This window comes from Sesamum indicum, linkage group LG6 (genome assembly GCF_026168435.1).
Source record: "Sesamum indicum cultivar Baizhima isolate 11 linkage group LG6, ASM2616843v1, whole genome shotgun sequence".
NCBI classification, from domain to species: Eukaryota; Viridiplantae; Streptophyta; class Magnoliopsida; order Lamiales; family Pedaliaceae; genus Sesamum; species Sesamum indicum.
Window position 1 is genome coordinate 6,906,343 of NC_142662.1, and position 21,549 is coordinate 6,927,891.

The 21,549-nt window shown below is 35.8% G+C and overlaps 5 protein-coding genes and 1 long non-coding RNA gene across 10 annotated transcripts; 3 read left to right on the top strand and 3 right to left on the bottom strand.

The window, feature by feature from the left end:
- Nucleotides 1-220: 220 nt before the first annotated feature.
- On the bottom strand, nucleotides 221-6,277 carry LOC105164752 (putative lactoylglutathione lyase). 5 transcript variants are annotated; one of them, XR_016066008.1, is made up of 12 exons: nucleotides 6,105-6,277; nucleotides 5,415-5,619; nucleotides 5,189-5,313; nucleotides 5,030-5,094; nucleotides 4,509-4,721; nucleotides 4,359-4,406; nucleotides 3,950-4,057; nucleotides 3,691-3,831; nucleotides 2,950-3,513; nucleotides 974-2,837; nucleotides 817-885; nucleotides 221-379 (listed from the first exon to the last, which is right to left on the bottom strand). XR_016066008.1 is itself a non-coding variant. In XM_011083501.3 (9 exons), exons 1-9 carry the CDS (start codon nucleotides 6,256-6,258, stop codon nucleotides 3,472-3,474), a joined length of 1,101 nt encoding a protein of 366 aa, XP_011081803.1. In that variant the 5' UTR covers nucleotides 6,259-6,277; the 3' UTR covers nucleotides 2,945-3,471. The 5 variants fall into 5 exon arrangements, 1 of the variants encoding a protein (XP_011081803.1); XR_016066006.1 differs by having other exon boundaries at nucleotides 221-416; XR_016066009.1 differs by having other exon boundaries at nucleotides 807-885.
- LOC105164751 (phosphoinositide binding protein) lies at nucleotides 593-3,285 on the top strand. The gene is made up of 9 exons (XM_011083500.3): nucleotides 593-901; nucleotides 1,008-1,267; nucleotides 1,393-1,458; nucleotides 1,780-1,848; nucleotides 1,932-2,304; nucleotides 2,395-2,559; nucleotides 2,632-2,681; nucleotides 2,854-2,911; nucleotides 3,001-3,285. Coding segments are annotated over exons 1-9 (1,230 nt in total). The 5' UTR covers nucleotides 593-900; the 3' UTR covers nucleotides 3,189-3,285.
- A 2,965-nt stretch (nucleotides 6,278-9,242) lies between the features above and the next one.
- On the top strand, nucleotides 9,243-10,374 carry LOC105164750 (aquaporin TIP4-1). Its single transcript, XM_011083499.3, has 3 exons — nucleotides 9,243-9,521; nucleotides 9,607-9,848; nucleotides 9,935-10,374. The coding sequence occupies exons 1-3, from the start codon at nucleotides 9,395-9,397 to the stop codon at nucleotides 10,307-10,309; spliced, it is 744 nt and encodes a 247-aa protein (XP_011081801.1). The 5' UTR covers nucleotides 9,243-9,394; the 3' UTR covers nucleotides 10,310-10,374.
- Nucleotides 10,375-12,178: 1,804 nt separating this feature from the next.
- Nucleotides 12,179-13,889, bottom strand: LOC105164749 (protein JINGUBANG). The gene has a single exon (XM_011083498.3). The coding sequence runs from the start codon at nucleotides 13,761-13,763 to the stop codon at nucleotides 12,369-12,371; it is 1,395 nt and encodes a 464-aa protein (XP_011081800.2). The 5' UTR covers nucleotides 13,764-13,889; the 3' UTR covers nucleotides 12,179-12,368.
- Nucleotides 13,890-18,493: 4,604 nt separating this feature from the next.
- On the top strand, nucleotides 18,494-21,490 carry LOC105165062 (uncharacterized). Its single transcript, XM_020694655.2, has 3 exons — nucleotides 18,494-19,230; nucleotides 19,666-20,081; nucleotides 20,179-21,490. Exons 1-3 carry the CDS (start codon nucleotides 18,780-18,782, stop codon nucleotides 21,106-21,108), a joined length of 1,797 nt encoding a protein of 598 aa, XP_020550314.1. The 5' UTR covers nucleotides 18,494-18,779; the 3' UTR covers nucleotides 21,109-21,490.
- Nucleotides 19,243-20,379, bottom strand: LOC148787674 (uncharacterized). The gene is made up of 3 exons (XR_016065985.1): nucleotides 20,239-20,379; nucleotides 19,816-19,940; nucleotides 19,243-19,736 (listed from the first exon to the last, which is right to left on the bottom strand). It is a non-coding gene; the product is annotated as an uncharacterized LOC148787674 (long non-coding RNA).
- Nucleotides 21,491-21,549: the final 59 nt, after the last annotated feature.

The following is a 21,549-nucleotide window of genomic DNA, read 5'->3' on the forward strand; positions in this document are numbered from 1 at the left end:
AAATAATTAAGAAAACAAAAAAGAGGCAGACACTCCACTATAAGAAGATTGCCTACAAGTTAGAAAACTAAAAATTACCATCATTATTAAGCTCATCAACATGCCATTATTATTCACTAAACTAGTAGTAATGCCATTTAATGGACCCTGTGCTAACAAAGGTGGCTTGATTTCTTTATATATATATATAGAGAGAGAGAGAGAGCGCTTCACATAAAAATTGAAGAAAGTGAAAATTCAGAATACTTTTATACTTGCACTACTCTTGAAAATACGATAGTTACATGAAAAATTCCAGCACTTTGGTTTTGAAATACCTTTCCAGTTACCAATGAAGAATAAGCAATGAGGAAGTAGAGGGAGGCCAATCCATCTCCTCCTGCACTTGATGAATTTGACAAGTCAATGCAGAAAAACTGCAAAGCAAAATGAGGTGAGAGGAGAGCATCCCAAGAGCCACGAATTGTACTAAAATCCAACTGCTTAAAACTTGATGAAAATTTTGGGTCAGACATCATATATTGGATGGAGGGCCCCAATTTTCTTACTTTAATACAGTGTTAATGGGCATAAAAAGATCCCTTGTAATAATGAACTCGCCGCTCGAAAAAACAGTCTTTATTCTTTTACGCACATAACAAGCAGAAAAGAAAGAAGTGAAAGAATTTCAGAGGGGGACACTCTCAATTTGGGGCCAAAGTTTGCTCAACTTTATTTGGAACCTTTCATGTACTTCTCAATATAGTACTATCATATGGAATCTTTCTTTTTGATTTTACTCATTTTAAGGAACTTTAGGGAATTACCAATAAATACCTGCATTGTTTCTTCCTTCATCATCATCTGCCCCTTGAGCTTGTTTTCTTCATCCACATTAATTTTAAACTAGTAGAGCAAGAGAGTAAGTTTGAACAAATCTTGACCTTGAGTTGTTTCTTTCAACATTGAAAAAGTGGAGGATATTGAAACTCACTTGAGTTATTTCTTCTTGTTTCTGATTGCTGCAGTGTCCATAAACTCCGATGGCTCCATGTGTAGGTCCAATAGGCTTGAAAACATTGAGGAAGAAAATGTGGTGGAGTGGCTGCCCGTTGCATGCCCACCACCAGAAACCCCGACTGAGTCCATGGAGTACTTGGCTAGATCATGGAGTGTTTCAGCCATGGAGCTCTCAAAGGCTCTATGCAACACAAAACATGCTGACGAGCCACCATTAGGTGCTGATAGCCAGACAGCACAAGCTGACCGTAGCAACTCTTTGCTCTCTGTATGTACTTCATTGTGCTTGTCCTCAAGTAGTTGAAACAAGAGTCTCCTGCACTTCCACTTGTGTGACACTTATACTAGTGCCGAAAAATCTTCTTAACTTTACCTATTATTTACATGCTGCAGCAGAATCAACCTTTATTAGCCTCAGAGAGTCCTCCAATGTCTCCACGAGGTAGTGATGATGCCAAGGTAACAATCCCTAGTGCCTCTCTATCGTACTTCTGCAACTCTATGTCAATCTTGACTACAAGTTAAAGAAACATTAGGAACACAAAATAGATGCATTAACCCCCATCAGCTCTATTTCAGACCCATCTAGACTATAGGATAGAACTTAGACTTGACCACCATATATATAAGATTTTAATTTACCTTGCTGGATTTCAAACTTAATTTGCACTATAGTTATATATATACTACTGTCACTATCTCCAATGCACAACTTATGGATATGAAACACGAGAATACCACTGTCATCCACTGTGTTTACAAACAGCTCAACTTGTACAGGAACTATTTCTACTGCATCAAGCACTCAACCCAGAATTTATTTCTAATCAACAGTTGCTCAGAAATGGGGTATGATTTTCCAGCTCAACCAGAATAGTCAGCATACTTGGAACTATAAACATAAGGTCGTACTCATTGTATTATTATAGCAGTTCTACAGGAGCATCATGAAGAGAAAAACGATGGGTCGATGGATAAAAGATCAAAAGGAGCGGAAAAAGCAGGAGATTAGAGCTCAAAATGCTCAATTGCATGCAGCCGTTTCTGTGGCGGGGGTTGCTGCTGCAGTGGCTGCTCTTGCAGCCTCGTCAGTAGCATCTCCAGAAAAATCAATCACAAAACATAAAAAGTCTTCAAAGACATCTACCGCAATTGCATCTGCAGCAGCTCTTGTTGCATCCCACTGCATAGAAATTGCAGAGGATATGGGAGCAGATCATGATCACATATTGTCAGTTGTGACTTCTGCAATTAATGCAAGGACCAATGGCGATGTCATGACACTCACTGCTGGAGCTGCTACAGGTATCAGTTTGCCAAGTTATCATAAAGGAATTTAAATTCATAGTAATATACTTATGTGCTTATTTGCAATACTAATTTCTGATACTACAGCCTTAAGGGGTGCTGCCACGCTTAGGGCAAGGCTAAACAGAGAGAATGGAGCTGGGACCATTGTCCTAACAGATGAAAATGTTTGGAACGGAAAGGAATCAAATATCTCACAAGCTCTAAATTTTGTTTCCAGAGGTGGTGAACTTCTTAAGCGCACTAGGAAAGGTAACTATTGAAGTGGACCGATATTTAAGTCCTAAAGGATAGACGTTGACTAAAAAATTGTGGTTAATGCAGGAGATCTCCACTGGAAGCAAGTCTCCTTCAGTATAAATTCGAACTGGCAGGTACAAGGAAAGACACTCTTGGTTATATCAATTACTTTATCTCATGATAAAATAGAGCAGGAAATGTTTTACATCGAAGGTTCTAATGTTTGAAACACATCTGCATTTCAGAATGTAGTATGTTCTTCCCTTCTGCTCTTTCACATTTTATTAAACCTGAAAAATGAAACAGGTGGTGGCTAAAATGAAAAGCAAGCACATGGGAGGAACATTCACTAAGAAAAAGAAATGTATGTGAACACAAATGCAGTAACAGGTGAACGTATACCTTAATTTTTTTTCTCAGCCTTAAAACTAAATTACACCTTGTTGGATGCAGGTGTGGTCTCTGGTATATACAGTGACATCCCAGCTTGGCCTGGACGAGAGATGGAGAATAAAGAGCAGATGGCTTACTTTGCAATACAAACAGCTGACAGAGTAATCGAATTCGAATGCAGAAGCAAAGGGGACAAACAGATGTGGGTTGAAGGCATCCAACAAATGTTGCATATGCATGTGATATGATGCGATTTTGAGTGAGGAAAATTTATGAGATGGGAAAAAAATGGACCTTGATTTTCAAAAAGAAATTATTTTATGTCTGTCTTTTGATGTTGGAGAATTGGAATGCTCAAGTTCTGACAGACTAAGAATAGTTAGTTGATGGAATTTGATCACAATATTTTAATGTTGAATTGTTTCCAGATCTAATCTGACAAACTGGGACTTGTTTACTGTAAATAAGGATTTAGTCTTGGAAGGGATTTCTCATATTAGTATAATGGGTATAAAGACGGCGATAATCTTGTCACTGTAGCTCCTTAAGAAAATCGATATTGTCAACAAAGACCTGCAATGATGAGATTAAACAGTATGTATGAGACACATGTGAGTTAACAAAGAGCTAAATAAACACGGGAAAAAATGAATATTGTCTCAAATGATTAGGATAATATAAGAAATAAGGGCATGACGAACGGAAATCTATACTTGCACTAAAATGATATTGAAACAATTGAAAACATACTGTTTTCCAACCATCAGGATCCAAGCATACTGTGATTTTGGTATTAATTCCTGGCAAAGGCCCAGGTTCACGTATGACTTCACCTCCATAGAATTTTATAGCCTCTGCAGTCTTATAAACGTTATCTGTGCCAATGGCAATCTGTTGACATGTAAGTAACCGCTTGTGGTTAGATGTCAGTTTAAGTAACTTAGTCCCCCAAGAAATTTGTGAAATATATTGATATTTTACAGAATGAGACCTAAGTTAGAAATTGTACCTGGCCATATCCATTTCCTTTGGTATATTCTCTGACACCATAATTATATGTTAACTCCAGAACTGTGTTTTTACCTTCAGGACCATAACCCATCATGGCTGTTGTAGACTGTATGCAAGAGTGTGAGAAATTAAGACTAGAATAGAGTAAAAAATTTATAAACCAGTTGAATTGCACCAATTATGAGAAAAAGGGAATGTTTAGAGTAGAATTTCCAACTTCATGTTCACTGGTAAAATTCTTGAATAACAAACGGAACTTTTACTTGGAAGTTCAGTAGCTGACAATCTTATATGACAAGACTCAATTCCTGAGATTGCTTATGTTTGAGATAGTGAGTCTGAAATTAGTTTGCCAATACAAGCATCACTTGAAGAAGCATCACTGGAAATAAGTCATTATTACTCACTCTGTGCTCTGGGTTGTCGCTTTTCTGAAGAAGCTCCATGCCAAAAGCCTTCATAGGTTAATGTGAGTGAGATTAAGAAATGTTCTATAATATGTGAGGCCCATAAATGGGCCAGCATAATTGGAGATTTTAGGTAATCTGGTAATTTACCTTTCTGTAGAAATTAATTGAACGGTCAAGATCTCCCACTCGGAGCATTACTTGACATAGGGGCTCAGGAGTAGGGCCTCTTTGTATCAGCTTACAGTTGTAGTCATCTGGATCTTCGACGAGGGCAATAACTGTATTTCCACCTTCCACTAGACCGGGTTCCTGGATCACTCTGCCACCCTTGTATTTCACTAGATCCACCATTTTGGCAACCTACAAAAGGATTTCAAAAAGTTTGAGTGAAGTACAATTGAAATAAATACTTATCTCTGTGCAGTTATGAAGTAAAAGAATGTTAGAAAGAAAATGTTGCTTATCACCCCAGAAGCCTGCCACAATCATCACTAATAGCCAAAGGTTATTTAAAAAGATATACATCTCTTTAGAAACATTTACATTCCAAGACTAGAATTGACATAGGAATTGGTTTTGGCTGATAACTTGATATGAGGATTCCTTTTCAGCTTACTAGAACAAGGAAGTTAGTGCATCATGGTATCTTTTACAGTTAATTCACTTACATCTTCAACTGCTATGCCAAAATGTCCAAATCCTGTTCCAATATCATAACCGTCAACTCCATAATCTGGAAAGCAAAATCAGTTAGAGTCAGCATTTAAAGTAGTACCTTGGAGTTCAACTCATTGAGAAATATGTGAAGAGAACTCAAGAGGATGTACTATAAGTAAGTTCCATAGCAAAGTGTGACTCTTCAGGTCCATAACCAACAAATGCATTTGAATATTTTTCCTCAGGGATATCACGTTGTCTCAACAGTTTCATGCCCAAACATTCTGTGTAGAATCTGTAGCCATATCATGGTAAATGTAACCTAAACATAGAACTGCAAACAAACAGAGAGGAGGGAAAAACAGAAAAAAAGGAAACGATAAAAAAGATGTGTACTTTATAGTCTTGTCCAGATCACCAACACGGTAAACAACATGGAGCAATCTTCTTTTGTCGCTCTTTGTCCACTCGAGCACATCTTTCTCGGTAACGGAAGTTGTTTCTTGAGCTATATCCGCAATCAGCATGCTGGTCTCTGAGTTACCCTCAGTCCTTAAAAATTTTGGTGCATTTGCAACAAATAATTCTGACTGAGAGAGAACTGAGTAACGAATTAAACATCAGTAACTTAAACTCTCAGTACCAAGTTTTATCTTACCACAAAGATAATTGGTTAAAAAATCCAGAAAATTCAACAAAAGTAAAAAGACAAACCAAAACAAACAGAACCCAAAATTTTATTGATCTCCTTCACCAGGACACAACCAGATGCTGAAAACACGTACGAGAGTAAACAACACAAATATATGAAAATGAGGCAGCTAACTTGAAAAATCCCTTTAATTGGCTCAGAACTAGCAATTAAACAACTATAAAAGCAGCAAACCCTCATTGTGCGGTTTATTAATTTTCAGACAGGATGAACATAGCTCCAATGCTCGCATTTCAGTCACTCAAAAACATAAAATTCATACAAAAAAGACATAGAATAATTCCATAAACCACTGTTACGTCGATTTATCAACACATTAACTGCGAATTTTCCACACACAAATCCGAAAAATTTCAGAAATCGTGAACGCTTACCAGTGGTGAGCTGGAGAAGGGCGATCCTGCGCGATGCGTTTTGAGCACAAGCATAAAATGACGCGGTTTTGTAATTGTTAGTAGAAGAAGAAGAAGAAAAGGAAAATTTGTTGAGGGAGAAATGAGGTTGAGCAGAGCAAAGCTGATACGCCATGGTGATGGGTAGTAAGACTTCCCTCAAACGTGTGTCAGTTATTTCTGTTATATTTATCTATTTCTATTCCCCGGAGGGATATACTGGGCCCGTTATTTGGAGAATCCAAGCCCATTACAATCTGGGCTCGAACATCAAATTTCAAGTCCAGTTAAAATTTGGGCCCGAAAGGCGTCACAACTCACAATGCATGCAAGTTTAATTTAGGATAATAATTATTAGGATTATTAAATTTCACGTCCTCAAATAATTACTAGAATTATAGTGACTAAATTAAATAATGATACCTATATTTCATTTTTTCTTTTGGACCCAAAATAAAGAACGTAGTTCCCACTGATCAGCCTAACAGAATTGACCTTGATGACTATGAGCAAGGTAATAAACATATAGTTCATGTATTCGTATTAGTTTGGTAGGCACAAAAACAAGTTCAATACAAAAAGATGACTCAACGGATAATTGGGATTTCACGGCACACGTGTTCTTAATATCTTGGGACACATCATACTGACATTTTTTCAATGAAGTTGCCGTAGATTCGTAGGGGCTAACTTGGCAACAACAGGTAAAACAGACTCTACAAAACTCGGGTTGATTGGTCATGACTCATTCAAACCGTCATATCTCCATCCAGAAAAGTCCAAATTATAATTATTTTTATTTGTTTTTGGTTAGTAAGCTAACTCAAGCAACTTTTAAATGATATAACTTAGTTGCAACTATTTTTATAACTTCCAGTCGGCCTATAAATAGAGGCTACCCTACGACCATAACGGTAACTTGTATCACTTACTCTCACATAGTCTTTCTCTCGATTTGCAGCAAGTTTCCGGCACAATTTCGCACTCCACACTCATATTTTCTTCTCAAACTCCAGTATTGCACTAATTCACATTGATTGTTACATCATTATTCTTACTTTATTTCAAGTTTTCCAAGTATCTCTTCAGTTAATCAATTACTGATTTAAGTATCAAAATTTTAATCCCTGTTTTATAGGACAATCCCTTTTTAGTTTTAGAATTTCATTAAATATCTTTTGACTATTGTGGTGCTGCTAGACCTGTTACGTGTCAAATAGTATCTCAACTAACTTAAATAAAAAAAAATCTCTTAATTGTAAGATTCTATTAATTAAAATAAGAGATAATTATACTCACATCCCTTGAGTTTTGGTGTAATCACGCATAAACTCCCTATGATTTAAGAATTTACATCTAACACTTTTAAGGTTTACTTCCATCCAACAATTAAATCCCTTCATTAATTAAAATTCACTGAATTTGCTGATATTAACAAAAAATAAAAAAAACTTAATAAAAAGTAATATTTACCCTCAATTGATTTATTACTGACTTAGTGCAGGTCAAACAATTTTTTCCCGACTATACTATCCTTATAATGGTGAAGATATACCTCATCACATGCATTAACACATAAAGACGTATGATGGTAATTTGATTATAAAAAGATTTATTTAACCTACAGTAAATTAGTAATGAATCAATTGGAGGTAAATATAATTTTTTTTATTTTGTTGTTAATATTAACAAATTCAATGAATTTTAACTAATTTATGTACAAACAAACATTAAGAGTGTTAGATATAATTTCTCAATTTATAAATAATTTATATATAATTACAGAAAACTCCAAGAAAATGGGAGTGTAATTATCCCTTAAATAATCACAATAAATTTAAGTCAACATACGACTCTAGGTGGAGGTGGTGTGTAGTGTAATACTTGATATATATCCCACAAGAATTCAGTATTATTCAACAAGAACATAGTTAAATACCATCAATTAACCCAATGGGAAAGATACAAAACAAAGCCTGAGTTTGAGTCAACGAAACCATTGCTTTCAATTTGACAGCTACAATTAATAATATTGGCATATACAAATAAAGATGTCTTCTTTTTGCACCAATGATCAAAATCTGCATGCCTGTAAATTCACATCACCACAACACAAAAGATTAAAATCATATGAAGAAGACAAACACCAAACAAACACATTCATTACACACACCAAATTATTCAAGCTCAGCTTTTAGTCTGTGGTGGATAAAAAAAGATCAAAAGCTAGCCCCTGATTTCATTATTCAACTATTTTTTCTAGTTATTTTTATGCTTTTATATAGGTTTTTTTATTAACTATAGATATTGCAATACAAAATACTGTGCATTTTCAGAAATAAAAAGAAAAGTTGAGTTGACATATATTATATTAACGACTTAAATTTTTAAATACCAATGCGGGTGAAAATCGTAGATTGCCATTTTTGCCCTTAAATGTACTAAAAATATCGAAAAAAGGTCGAGGTTTATGTTTTTTACTCCAATCAGGTCGTTCTTTGGCTTGTTTGATCCGATTACCCACATTTGAACCTTTGATTAAATGAGATGTCGTAGCATTAAGGAGCCCCAAAAATTGACAATTGAGTACTTATAAATAGTCATAATTTATATAATTTTGGTATATTTTGCACAGTGACTTAATTACTTATTTAACTGATTTGTTGAGCTTTACACTATCCATAAAATCGATTATTTGTGTATTTTCGTTGAGGGTTATCGTAACACCTCTTACGTTTTTCTTTTTTTTTTTTTTGTAAATTTTAGGATTAATTCTTTTGATTCAAAAATCACAAAAAGACCTTATAATTTCAACCCATCAGATAAAATTAGATGGGATTTTATTATTTCCTACCCAATTGCTAGTTTGTTACACATCACCTACAAAGGAACCTCAAGATTACATTATAAATCAATGGTCATATTCGTAACTACACCTTCTCAATAATTCTTGCATGTTATCTCCCACAACCCTACTATATATCATTGGATCTCTATTCTTGTACAATCAAATAATTATTTTTCCTTGTTTGTCAAGACCAATGGAATCTCACTTTTTTCTGAATTAACAACTCATATTCATGCGTGCATATGCCCTATAAATCAAATGCATGGGGAGACCAATCCCACCACTCATCCATCTACACTATATATATATATGTCTACCCTAATTGGTGCTTGCAAGTACTAATAATTCCACACATTTTCTCATTTCTAAATTACCAATAAATTTAATTTCCTTAACATCACTCCTTTTACTACAATTAATTTGGATGGCCAAGATTGCGTTGGGCAGCCTCCGGGAGGCCTTCCTGCCGGACTGCCTCCAAGCCCTTGTTGTCGAGTTCATCTCCACCTTCCTTTTCGTCTTCGCCGGTGTTGGCGCCGCCATGGCCTCGGGTGAGTACTTTCCGACATAATTCACACGTACGTTCTTGTTTCAATCATATTAATTGAATTGTTTATTCATAATACTGGAGGACAGACAAGCTGAATGGAAATGCATTGGTGGGGCTGTTCTTTGTGGCCATGGCACATGCGTTGGTGGTGGCGGTGATGATCTCCGCCGGCTTCCGTATCTCCGGCGGCCACCTCAATCCCGCTGTCACCATCGGCCTTTGTGCCGGTGGTCACATCACGGTGATCAGGTCAATACTCTATTGGATTGATCAGTTGCTTGCTTCTGTGGCCGCATGTGCTCTGCTCAGCTATGTCACCGGAGGTTTGGTAAGTTTTTTTTTATTATCCATATATTACTTACTATTTTAATTAAAATTATATCACAATCTTTAAAAAATAAAATAAAATTGCAGACTACACCAATACATTCACTGGCAAGTACAGTGGGATACGCACAAGGAGTAATAATGGAGATTGTGTTGACATTTTCACTGCTCTTCACTGTCTATGCGACAATAGTGGACCCCAAGAAGGGCAACCTTGATGGGCTGGGCCCACTCCTAACTGGGCTTGTTGTTGGGGCAAATATCATGGCAGGTGGCCCATTTTCTGGAGCGTCGATGAATCCAGCAAGGTCTTTTGGGCCGGCTCTGGTGAGCAGAGATTGGACCGATCATTGGGTTTATTGGGTTGGGCCGCTGATTGGGGGTGGGGTAGCTGGGTTCATATACGAGAACTTCTTTATTGTTAGGTCCCACGTTCCATTGTCTGGAGATGAATCTTTTTAGTGGACTAGCTATTGTAGTGTGTTTCTTGTGAGCATATAATAAACCATCTTTCACGTTTTTAAATATATTATAAGTAAGAGTAAAATATATAAACTAAAACAAAAATAAGTTAATTATTACATCTGTTGAGTGACGTTTTTACCTGCATAACAAATTGGTATGGCGGAGCCATTAACGGCCGTCTATGAAAGAGGAGGGTTCTTTTTTTGTTTTCTTTAACATTAATATAGATGTACAGTGTTGTCCTTGGGGCAATTAATTCTGCATGATGATCGAAGGTAGAGTGGGTAGGAAAATTAATAAAAAGATTAAAACCCCATTTAATAAAATTGATGGTAGAAAATTGAGTAGATGGGGTGCGAGGTGTTGAAATTAATACATTATATGAATGGAGGATGTGAGTACGTAGGTAGCAATACCATAAAAGCGACTTACATACACATCGTGTACATATGTTCATTAATTTGAAGAAGGACAATACAACTGTTTGTTAGGCGGCGCTTTTAATTGGTTGTGGGCATGTTAGTGTTAGTGTGATGAATGTGATGTTGTTGGAGCACTAATAAGTAATACCAATCTTTAATTAATTTCAGCATTTGGTAGATAGGTAGCTCCACGACCCCTGCCCACCTACTTCAATTATGATCACCAATAATAATAACAATAATATTATTATTATTATTATTATTATTATTATTATAGCACACCCCTCCTTCTCTTACATACTTCATCTCTAATTATGATCTATGCATATGGGATGCGCGTCATATCATAAATGCAGTGTAGGTTCGGTCTGAATGCACCCCACTTTGATGTGTGACATATGATGTAAACCAGACTACACTACAAAAGATATAATATTTAATTATGGTTAATTGTTATGATGAAAAATTAAAAAATCATAGCAAATAATCATTAACCACGGTTATGTATGGTTGTTGACCGTTGTATCTGCGAGTGTGGCTAAAATATTTGTCATGACTGAAAATCATGACAAATATTTTTATTATGGTTCTTAACCATGGCACAATTTTTAATTCTTAATTGATAAAATTATATAGTAAATAGTCATTGTTTTTTAGTATTAGTATATGTCTATTATCCATGATTTTGTTCTGTCAAATTTTGTCTATACTTTCAATCAATGGAATATGGCTTCCAATTCCGTCTAATTTAGTTGCACCAGTTGATCATTATGATGTCATGGAATATTATGAGTTTAAACGCTAAAAGAAATATAATTTTTTATGATAAAAAAAATTAACTAGGATTAATATTTATAATAATTAAAATTCTGATAAATGCTTTGTTCATATCTAAAAGTCATGACAAATATTAATTAATTATGTTAAAATGTTAAGTTTTCATATTAATTTTATTTAGTCGTGGTTAGTAGTATAAATTTATTATAGTTTTTAAGTTGTGGTCATTTATAATATAATAAAAAATTAATTTTTTTTGTAGTGAAATTCTAGTTATGTATATATAAGCAAGTTAGTTTATTTTAATAACAGTTGGTTATCTACTACAATGGTGATAATTAATGATAGTTGCTAATGGTGATAATTGATATATATGTTGATTAACAGAGTTGGTAATATTGAATTTTATAATATAATTGTGATTAATTTGTTAAAAAAAAGGACAGAAATCAAGTTTCCTCTTTTCAAATATTAACTCAACAAGTGTTATTTATATACCAAATCAAATTTGAATGTACTCATACACATAAATATAATAAAATACTAATCATTTAATTGGTTTCAGTATGGCTGAATTTGATTCGAGTTACAATATTTGTCATCGAATTGAATTCTCTATATCAAATTTTATTGTATTTTTTAATTTATTTAACATATACACGTCATGTACATAAATGTTTATTTTCTTTAAATAAAACACATGACATCACGATTCTTATACAGGTGACATATATATGTTAAATAAAATAAAAGATTTGAAATAGAAAATTCAATTGGAAATAGTATTGGTTCCAGCTCGGAATTTGAACCCTATTAATCCTTATAATTATACTAAAGGTGTGGGACTAATTGATTAGTTAATGAAAAGGATTATCACCTTGCAACTTCTTCTCCACCCATGAAGGAGACAACACAGGGCTGGTTTCATACTCCGTAATCTTCACCGTTGTATCTATAGGTTCCATGGCGCCCTGCGTGCACTCCTTCTCTTCCGGCAAAATCTTAATCCTCCACACCTTAAATGTCTGATCCAATCCAGCGCTGTAAACCAAGAACCCCATTACAACTACTTTTTCGATCTCCAGGGAAGCAGCCAAGCACTTGACAGGCCCCCTGTGAGCATCCAACACCGCCAAGCACTCATGGAAACAGCTCCCTTCCTCTCTTCTCCACACCCTGATCGTCGTGTCCTCTGATCCGCTGAACACCAGTTTCTCTATCGCAACGAGACAAAGAACTGCGAATCTGTGCCCCTGTAAGAACCCTCCATGATTGAATCTTCCAGACATTTTTTCCTTCTCCCAGAAATTGATGAATCCATCCGAAGAACCCGAGTAGAGGAAGCATGAGTTCGTTGATGAGCTTAAGGCCAATGCGTTCACCGGCGACGGCTGGAATTTGAGCGTCATTGTCAGTGTGTGCGAGCTCTGCCCGTATACCCTCCTCCAGATTTTCACGGAGCCGTCTGAGGAGCACGTGAAGACACATCCGTCGTCCTGGTTCACCACCACGGCGTTTATGTTATCCTCGTGGGCCGTAAACGTGTCGACGCATCGATTGTCAGAGACCCTCCACACTCTAACTGTTCGATCCCACGATCCTGTGTATAACAGCCCTTCCGCATGGTTATACGCCATGCAAGAAATGCAATCTCTATGTTTAGCGCTAGTCGTTCTAGGGAACATGAAAATCGACCTGTTTTTGGGCAAAGTGGTGATCTTCTTCGCCTGAAAATTCTCCGTGGCGGCGGTTATGTTCCAGATACGAACTTTACAGTCTTTATGAGAAGTGAAAAGGGTGCTCCCGTGAGCCAAGATTGTACGGACTTCGCCACAAGTGGCCTTGAAATAACCCCTCTCAGTGCAGTCAGGCTGCCGCCAGGCACGAATGCGGGAGCTCTCGGAGCCGGTGAAGACCAAGCCTTTAGCGGCGGCGATGGAGAAAATGGTGCCATCCTGGCGGTGGAGAGAGGCAATGCAGTGGTAGAGGAGGGCGGGGGAGGGGGTGTGGTGGGGGGAGAGGGTCCAGGGGGAGTCGGGGCTGGGAGGTGGAAGCACGGCGGGGTAGACGTTGGTGCTGTTGGTGGAGGATCTTGAGGGGCTGTAGAGGACATTGTCGTGGTGGTGATCGTAGATTTGTGGGAGGGATTTGTAGGAGATGCGGGGTGGAGATTGCATTGTCTTGGTATTCTCTTCAATGAAATTGCGTAGAGTTCTCTTGTTATAGTGTTCCATTACTGAAAGATGAAACATGAAATATATAGCAGAGTGGCCGTGGTTGAATTAGATGATATAGTGGTTATATAGGAGATTTCTAATTTAAACCTGATTTGAATTAGATCATATAGTGGTTATATAGGAGATTTCTAATTTAAACCTGATTTGATCGGACGTGAATCAATTATATAATAAGTATAATATACTTATTATATAATTATTATAGAGTTCAAGAAAGTGATTAATCACACTTTGTGATTAATTTAATTCGATCGAACATAATTTGAATAATTTTTTTTAATATACACATGTGGAAGTATTGCATTTTTTCTTCTTCTTTCTATTTAAGCATCACTAGGGGATGATATTGTATACATTAAATTTTTATTATAAATTAATATATATATATATTCACATTAATTACTTACATGTGTATAGTTATGAAAATATTTTATACACATTAAAAAAATGGCTGGAAAAGTGCAAACAACATGACAAGATTGTCACATATTCAACTTTCAATCATTTTTATCTTCAGAGTCGCAAAATTTATAAAATGACAAGATAAAAATTACTAAATTAACGACTGGTACAGAACTAAAATTACTATTTTCTTATATTTACGAGATTAGAATTACAATTTTGCCCTCATGATTGGTGAGTGGTCTTGTTCTCATCACCAAGAGGAGGAAAGCAATTAAATTAGAAACAGAAAGGTAATTTAATTTGGTGGCTGGATTATTAGTTAGCTAGCAATAAATGAATAAATGTTGCACGTAGTAACTTCAACTAGCCATATATATACCATTACTAATTCATTCATCAATTAATATGAAAATATGCAATTAATTAGTAATTACTGATCACCACACTAATTATTTCCTACTTAATTAATTATATTTAAAGTATTAGGGTGTGAGCTGCCAAAAATTTATATTGACATATAAAAGCTATGAGGAGATGAGGTGCATATATGCGTCATTATTATAAGTTAGCTACAATATTTAGTGTACACTTAATTTATATGGGACCACTCAAAATTCAGTGCAGATATAAGTCCCCATTGCCAATATTAATTACTTTCCAGTGTTGGTAGACACTTATACCCAACTCTCTCGCTATCAAAAAAATAGAAGCCCCTTTTAGAGACCGAATTTTCGATGAAATTTCGTTTTTAATAAGGTTTTCGATGATTTTTGAAATAAAAAATCGTGTGGAAAAGGTACTTCAAAAAGTACTTCTGATGATATTTCCGACAAAATGAATATCCATCGAGATATTTGTGATGGTTTGTTAATGTCATTGAAAAATTCATCTATGGGACAAAAAATTAGTATTTTCTTGGACGATTTTTGGGACGGATGTTAGGATAAAAAATAAAAAAATTTCAATGAACTTTTTTTTTAGGAGATTTTATATATTGCCATCAATTTGCTGGTAAATTAATCGAAAAAATTGTGATGTATCTTTTATTGTTGGAAATATCGTGGGAAAGTCGTCCCAAATTATTTTAAAATTGCAATGAATTTGGGATGGAATTCGGGACCGAATTGATCACAATTTTTGTTCCAAATTATTCAAACGTAATTTGCGATGACTATCGTCCCAAAATTCATCCCAAATATTTCCGACAGTTTTCATCCCAAAATTCGTCTCAAATATTTGCTATGTTTTATATAATATTTTTTAATAAATCTTTTTAATTCTAATCTAATGCTTTTGGCTGGTCGGAAAGCTCAGGTTCTGTAGCACCCTCAATGGCCAACTACGTTGCTCCCTTGATAGGGGCGTCAGTCGTAGGCTTCACTTCGGGAATATCTGTGGCATCCCTATTTTGACGCACAATGCACTCAAGACCAATATTATTTGTCAAGTTTGGTATTAGTCAGCGACGGAACAACAGTGGATGAAGATGGTCGGGCAGTTGTTGTTCATGGTTAGGCGGCATTTGACATCAATGCATTTGTGCCAAAGATTTGGCCCCGCTTTCTCCCGACGGCAGCCTCAGCCCACAATTGGTCCTCTTGAACTACTGAGGCACTATTGAGGCCGCCTCCCCTGGCGTGGGCTGAGAGGCACGCTCCTCAAGTAATTTCTGATAAGTTTTCTGAAAATAATTAAATAAAATTTATTAGTCAATAAATAATAAAATATAGTAATAACTAATCAAAATTTATTATTAATAACTAATTTATAAAAGAAATATTAAAAAACTTACCATGACCTCCTCAGCTCGCTTTTCTGCTTCAGGTGTCGTCCGTTTTCTTTTTATAGTAGTCAGCGAATACCTCCACACTGTGAGGCGGACGACAGGGTTGGGCCTCCTGTGCAGATATTTGAATAAGTAAGAAATTTTATCAATTTACAACATTAATAAAAATAATTAAAAATGTAAACTTTAAAATTTACTTACGAGTTTTCTTTTATGCATGCCAATTAGGAGGACTCACCACCGTAGACAATGCTAGTAGCTACAGAGTTGGCCACCAAATTAGTCTTATTCTTGCTGATTTTGCCTTGAACTCGTCGGTGTCCCAGTACACTTGGAGGTTTTGCCAAATGTCGTCCCGAACCAATTGGACTCGTTATCCTAACTTCCACGATTTTTTTATCGAATCAGGAACTTGTATAGCTGCCAAAGATATTGTGTATCGGTTTATCCTGGCACGCTCCATGGTGATGATTTTGAAATTATATATAGGTTACAATAGTGCTTTAGTTTTCTAACTGCACCACTCAAATAAATATGATTTTTACAATAATTAATTATTATAATTCTAATTTAAAAATTATGATGAATAATAATTAACAATAATTGAACAATGATTATTAATGGTTCTTTCTGAAATAAGGCAAAAATATTTTTGCAGGTTAGAATTATGGCAAATATTTTAATCATAATAAAATCGTCCATTTTATTTGACCTTACATAATAATTAGTATTTATTTATTATAATATTTAAGTCGTAGTAATTTAGTGTGTAGGAGAATAAATCTATATTTTTCTGGTAATCTGACCTAATCAATATATGTTTCTCATATTTAGAAATTTCCGGTCATATTGTTTTTTCTGATTGAAAAAACAGGGCAAATGAGTTGGAGCTACTGGATCTGGGTTTCGTTCGGGTATTTGCTGAATCTAAGCCCATAAGCTTACAGGCCCAAATTACTTTACAAATGGATGGGAGAAAAGTCTTAAGGCCCACCATAGAGCTGATGTTTGGCAGAAAGAGACCGTTCCAAGTCGAATTGAATCAAACACATCATTATTCAAATTTATTTAAATTATTATTAAATTTTAAAAAATACATTTGAGTTTACATTGATTATCAAATGCGAGTTGGGCTCTAATAATTTAATAATTTTAAATATACTTTATTATTTTTGTACTAATAAAATAATCAAATCAAGTTTAAATTGAGTTCAAAATATTATTCACATTTAATTTTATAAATTTGATAAAGTGAGTTCAAATATCGACTTCAATCAAATATTGAATAATTTAGTTTATTTTTTAGTTTTAATTTATTATTATTGTTTATTTCTTTATTTTTCTCAAGGTAATAGTAATAAAGTAAATTTGTATGTACGAAAATGTGAAGTTGAAATGGTGCATGTGAATTGTGCGGACTTTAAAATATTAGTTTATTAGACCTCATTAATCAAAACATAATAATAAGTAATTACAAGAAAGTGCAGCTGAGCTGGCGGTACGTGCTCGGCCCTTTTCTCACCCCATAGCCAAAATTCCAACATACGCCGAATTTGATTAAGTTTGTATCAATGATATGTCAAGTATAATATATTTATCTTATAATTAATGTATAATTCAATAAAAATAATCAATCATATAATACATGTGCAAATATATTACTTATATTATGCGATTAATTTAAATAATAATTTTCCCGTAATACACTAAGTTCCAAATTTGTAGAAATTAATAATGATAAAAATGTGGTTAAATCAAAAATGAATTAGGTCGTGAACCATGACGACCAACACAAGTTCGTCAGGCCTCATGTCATGACTCATATATAAATTCTTAATAGAAATTTCGAGAAGACTTTATGGGTTTCGGATTTTAATAATTACACTTGAACCTTACATCGTTTTCTTAATTTTTGTCTTCTTAGTACGTAGTACGTACGTACATAATTCTATATTTCTTGATTTTTGGATAGAAATGGAGGAGTAGGAAATTGGGTAGAAATTGTCGTAAGACTACTCTTCATCAATAATCATGCTCTAGATGTTCATCATATATATATATATATATATATATATATGCACATGAATATTTTTGAATTAATTATTATAATGCTAAATTGAGTGTTGGTGGTGGAATGATGAGCAAAAAATCTATAACTTTGAAATTGGGAAAGTATGATATGTTTATTATAAGTACTCAAAGGTCCATATTGCACGCGGGACCAGTCCACTTGTTAATTGATATTGAAACTAATCACATAAAAAGCCAAACTTGCTTTAAATTTTTCATTAACCAGATGTATTTTTCTCCCCTATAAAAAAGAATGAAACTGAGTTTGATTGTAGCACGCATTCATAAAAAGGACACCACATCATTTCGGAAATTTCAGCCATTTAAATTCGAGTTCGAATGTTTTATGTCATGTGTAATATATTTGAGTACAAAGTGTGTTTTAAATTTATAATTACAATGTAATTAATGGATCAGATTGGACTAAAAGCGTGTTTTAAATTTATAATTACAATGTAATTAATGAATTAGATTGGACTAAAATTGATGTGACTAAGAATTTTCATTTTCACACTATAAAATTGTCGGAGAAATTCAATGCTATCTTTACAACTTTGAAATGTAGTCTTTACAAACCTACGTACTTACTTTTCGGGTTTATGAGATTTATGGCTTTCTCTTGGAACTTTCCTGGTTGTTTCATCCCTTGTGGAAAATCATGCACACTAGCGTTCACATATAAACACCATCACAGCTTGAAATATACACAACTAATCTGGCCATAAAAGCCACGGAGAATTCCCTTCACACGGGTAGCTGCATCATCAATCATGGATCGTCGGCTCCAAGAATCCGTCACCAGTGGCGACGTTGAAGCCCTGTGGAAACTCGTCGAGCAAGATGACAGTATCATCAGGCAGAGAGTCACTGGATCTCTCAACACAGTACTGCATGTAGCTGCAAGATTTGGGCACCTGGAATTAACGAAGGAGATCGTGGAGAAGTGGCCTGAGATGGTATCCCTGGAAAATGCTTACCTGGAGACGCCTTTGCACGAAGCATGCAGAGAAGGGCACCTGGAAATTGTGAGATTGTTGCTGGAAACCGACCCGTCGGTTGCTTATAAGGTGAACTGTCGGGAGGAGAGTGTTCTATTTGCGGCCTGTGAGAAGGGGAGGACCGACGTGGTTAAGGAGTTGCTGAATTTTCCGAGATTGCTGATGCTTGAATTGGACATGGAAAACACTTCACTTCATGTTGCAGCTTCATCTGGCTATACAGGTAAATATATCTGATGCTTGAATTGGACATGGAAAACACTTCACTTCATATTGCAGCTTCATCTGGCAATACAGGTAAATATATGTATAGGCGTAGTATGTAGTTTGGAGTTTTGTGCTTAATTTGATGAAGAGATTTACGTTTGTTTTTCCACTGTTGAATTCAGTTGTTTTGAGCTTAAAGTAGTAGTTCTCACATGAATATACCCTTTACGATCATGCAGGGTAGACAGGAAATGGAGTCAATTCTTGTCGGCATGTAGGCCCTAGTTATTGATGGTCTTGATTAAGAAACGAAGAAAAGAGTTGCATGTTGTAATCAACTCTATGTCGGCATGTCCCATTATTGCATGTTTCCAAAACGCTGTATTCTATGAGAAAATTTAGATAAACACATACTATTTTTTCCGATAATGTTACTAGCAATGTTGTGCAGAAATAGTGAAGGAAATACTGAAAGCACGGGCCGACTTCGCCTGGAAAAGGAATGTCTACGGTTGCACACCTCTGCATCTAGCATGCAGCAAGGGTCAATTAGAGATAACAAGAGAACTTATGAAGTTGGATTCTGATCTCTGCTTGATACCTGATGGTGAAGGCCGTATACCGCTCCATTATGCTGCGATAAAAGGGCGAATCAACATCCTCGATGAGATTCTTTTTGCCAGTCTTGATTCTGCTGAGGCGACAACGTACAATGGGGAAACAATTCTGCATCTCGCGGTTAAGAACAATCAGTATGATGTGGTTAGGTACTTAACTGAGTCAATCAACACCAGTAAACTTCTGAACATGCAAGATAATGATGGAAACACTATCCTGCACTTGGCTACTGCATCAAAACTTACTGCTGTGAGTCTTATTAATTTGCTCAGTTGATCTTTGCCTGTTAATTTCCTAGGTTTATGCCTCAAAGCTAACCTTTTCTTGCTTAAATTCTCCTTTTCAGATGGTTACATATATACTTAAAATTGGAATTGACGTAAATTCTTTGAATAGAAAGGGATACACAGCTCTAGATGTGGTTGAAACTGATGCAAGCAACTCTGGTGCTCTTGCTATTGCACCAGCACTATTGGAAGCAGGAGCTAAGAGATGTGATCAAATATCTCCTGGATCGACGCACATCCAACAAGTGGCTGTATCCACGTCCCGAATGTTAAGTGAAAACATTCAAAGAAAATCAATGTCTCGGTCTAATAGAACTTCTGAACATTGCTCCCCAAGCCACCGTCATCACAGGCAAAACCGGCACAGAGCAAAGAAGCTGGAACTCCAGAATGAGGGGTTGCGAAATGCAAGGAAAACTGTAACCATTGTCGCAGTCCTGGTTGCAACGGTGACCTTTACTGCAGGCATTAATCCTCCAGGTGGATTCAGCCAAGAAACAGGGAAAGCATTACGGGGAGACCGTGCTGCTTTTAAGGTGTTCTTGGTCTGCAACATTGTGGCCTTGTTCCTTTCCATTGGTGTTGTCAATGTTCTGGTGAGCATCATCCCTTTCACACGGAAAACTATGATGAATCTACTGACAGCAACGCACAAAGTGATGTGGCTATCCACACTGTTTATGACTGCAGCTTATATAGCTGCCATTTGGACAATCATGCCGGAAAAGAAGGGCACAAGTTGGGTAACGGTGGAACTAGTAGTATTTGGAGGAGGATGCACAATCTTTGTGTTTTTCGGGCTTGGTTTTATGTTGACTAGGCATTGGTATAACAAGCACAAGTGGAGGAAAGTTAGACAGAAAAAGATCAAAGATGACAGCCCACATAGTAGTGTCAGCCGTGTTGAGGAATTGAAAATGAAAATCAAGCAGGAGACCAGCAGTAACTCAGATGTGGATAGCTCGGATCATGGTTACCACTTGTACTAGGATATGAAATAAGAGAAAAGTTAATGAATGAGCTAGTTGTGGTTCCCACCTCGTGCCACAAGTTATGTAGGTCTAGGTAACTGAGGATTTACATAGTGGAAATTTGAGCTAACATTGTGGAGATATCAGGCCGACAGAGAAATGCAGATCGTTGCGCAACCAATTAAGAAAGAAACTCCTACAGGAAGAAAGCAGATGATGAGTCAAATATAATGTTGAAACCATAGGTTTTAGCTGCTTTTAGTCTAGAAGTTCTCAGATATAATGTGACACAGATTTCTGTTGATTCTTCTTTTTCTGAAATTGTATCTGTGAGATTCAAGCTTGTGAAGGTTGCCTGTCACACTGCAGCAAGAAACGTAATCTGGCTTTTCTTCTTTCATTACTAGAAAGTTTCAGAATTTTGACCCTTTAACTGAAGATAAACTTGAAAGGGGAATT

What these genes read in the sequence shown, in the direction of transcription:
- LOC105164751 (XM_011083500.3), top strand. An exon ending in GTAGCAACTCTTTGCTCTCT is followed by an intron (nt 1,268 to 1,392) that starts GTATGTACTTCA and finishes TACATGCTGCAG; the next exon opens with CAGAATCAACCTTTATTAGC. An exon ending in CACTGCTGGAGCTGCTACAG is followed by an intron (nt 2,305 to 2,394) that starts GTATCAGTTTGC and finishes CTGATACTACAG; the next exon opens with CCTTAAGGGGTGCTGCCACG.
- LOC105164752 (XM_011083501.3), bottom strand. Translation starts at nt 6,258, where the DNA reads ATGGCGTATCAGCTTTGCTCTGCTCAACCTCATTTCTCCCTCAACAAA. An exon ending in CCTTCTCCAGCTCACCACTG is followed by an intron (nt 5,620 to 6,104) that starts GTAAGCGTTCAC and finishes TTCGTTACTCAG; the next exon opens with TTCTCTCTCAGTCAGAATTA. An exon ending in ATCCTGATGGTTGGAAAACA is followed by an intron (nt 3,514 to 3,690) that starts GTATGTTTTCAA and finishes TCATCATTGCAG; the next exon opens with GTCTTTGTTGACAATATCGA.
- LOC105164750 (XM_011083499.3), top strand. Translation starts at nt 9,395, where the DNA reads ATGGCCAAGATTGCGTTGGGCAGCCTCCGGGAGGCCTTCCTGCCGGAC. An exon ending in TGGCGCCGCCATGGCCTCGG is followed by an intron (nt 9,522 to 9,606) that starts GTGAGTACTTTC and finishes ACTGGAGGACAG; the next exon opens with ACAAGCTGAATGGAAATGCA. An exon ending in GCTATGTCACCGGAGGTTTG is followed by an intron (nt 9,849 to 9,934) that starts GTAAGTTTTTTT and finishes ATAAAATTGCAG; the next exon opens with ACTACACCAATACATTCACT.
- LOC105164749 (XM_011083498.3), bottom strand. Translation starts at nt 13,763, where the DNA reads ATGTTTCATCTTTCAGTAATGGAACACTATAACAAGAGAACTCTACGC.
- LOC105165062 (XM_020694655.2), top strand. Translation starts at nt 18,780, where the DNA reads ATGGATCGTCGGCTCCAAGAATCCGTCACCAGTGGCGACGTTGAAGCC. An exon ending in AGCTTCATCTGGCTATACAG is followed by an intron (nt 19,231 to 19,665) that starts GTAAATATATCT and finishes AATGTTGTGCAG; the next exon opens with AAATAGTGAAGGAAATACTG. An exon ending in CTGCATCAAAACTTACTGCT is followed by an intron (nt 20,082 to 20,178) that starts GTGAGTCTTATT and finishes TCTCCTTTTCAG; the next exon opens with ATGGTTACATATATACTTAA.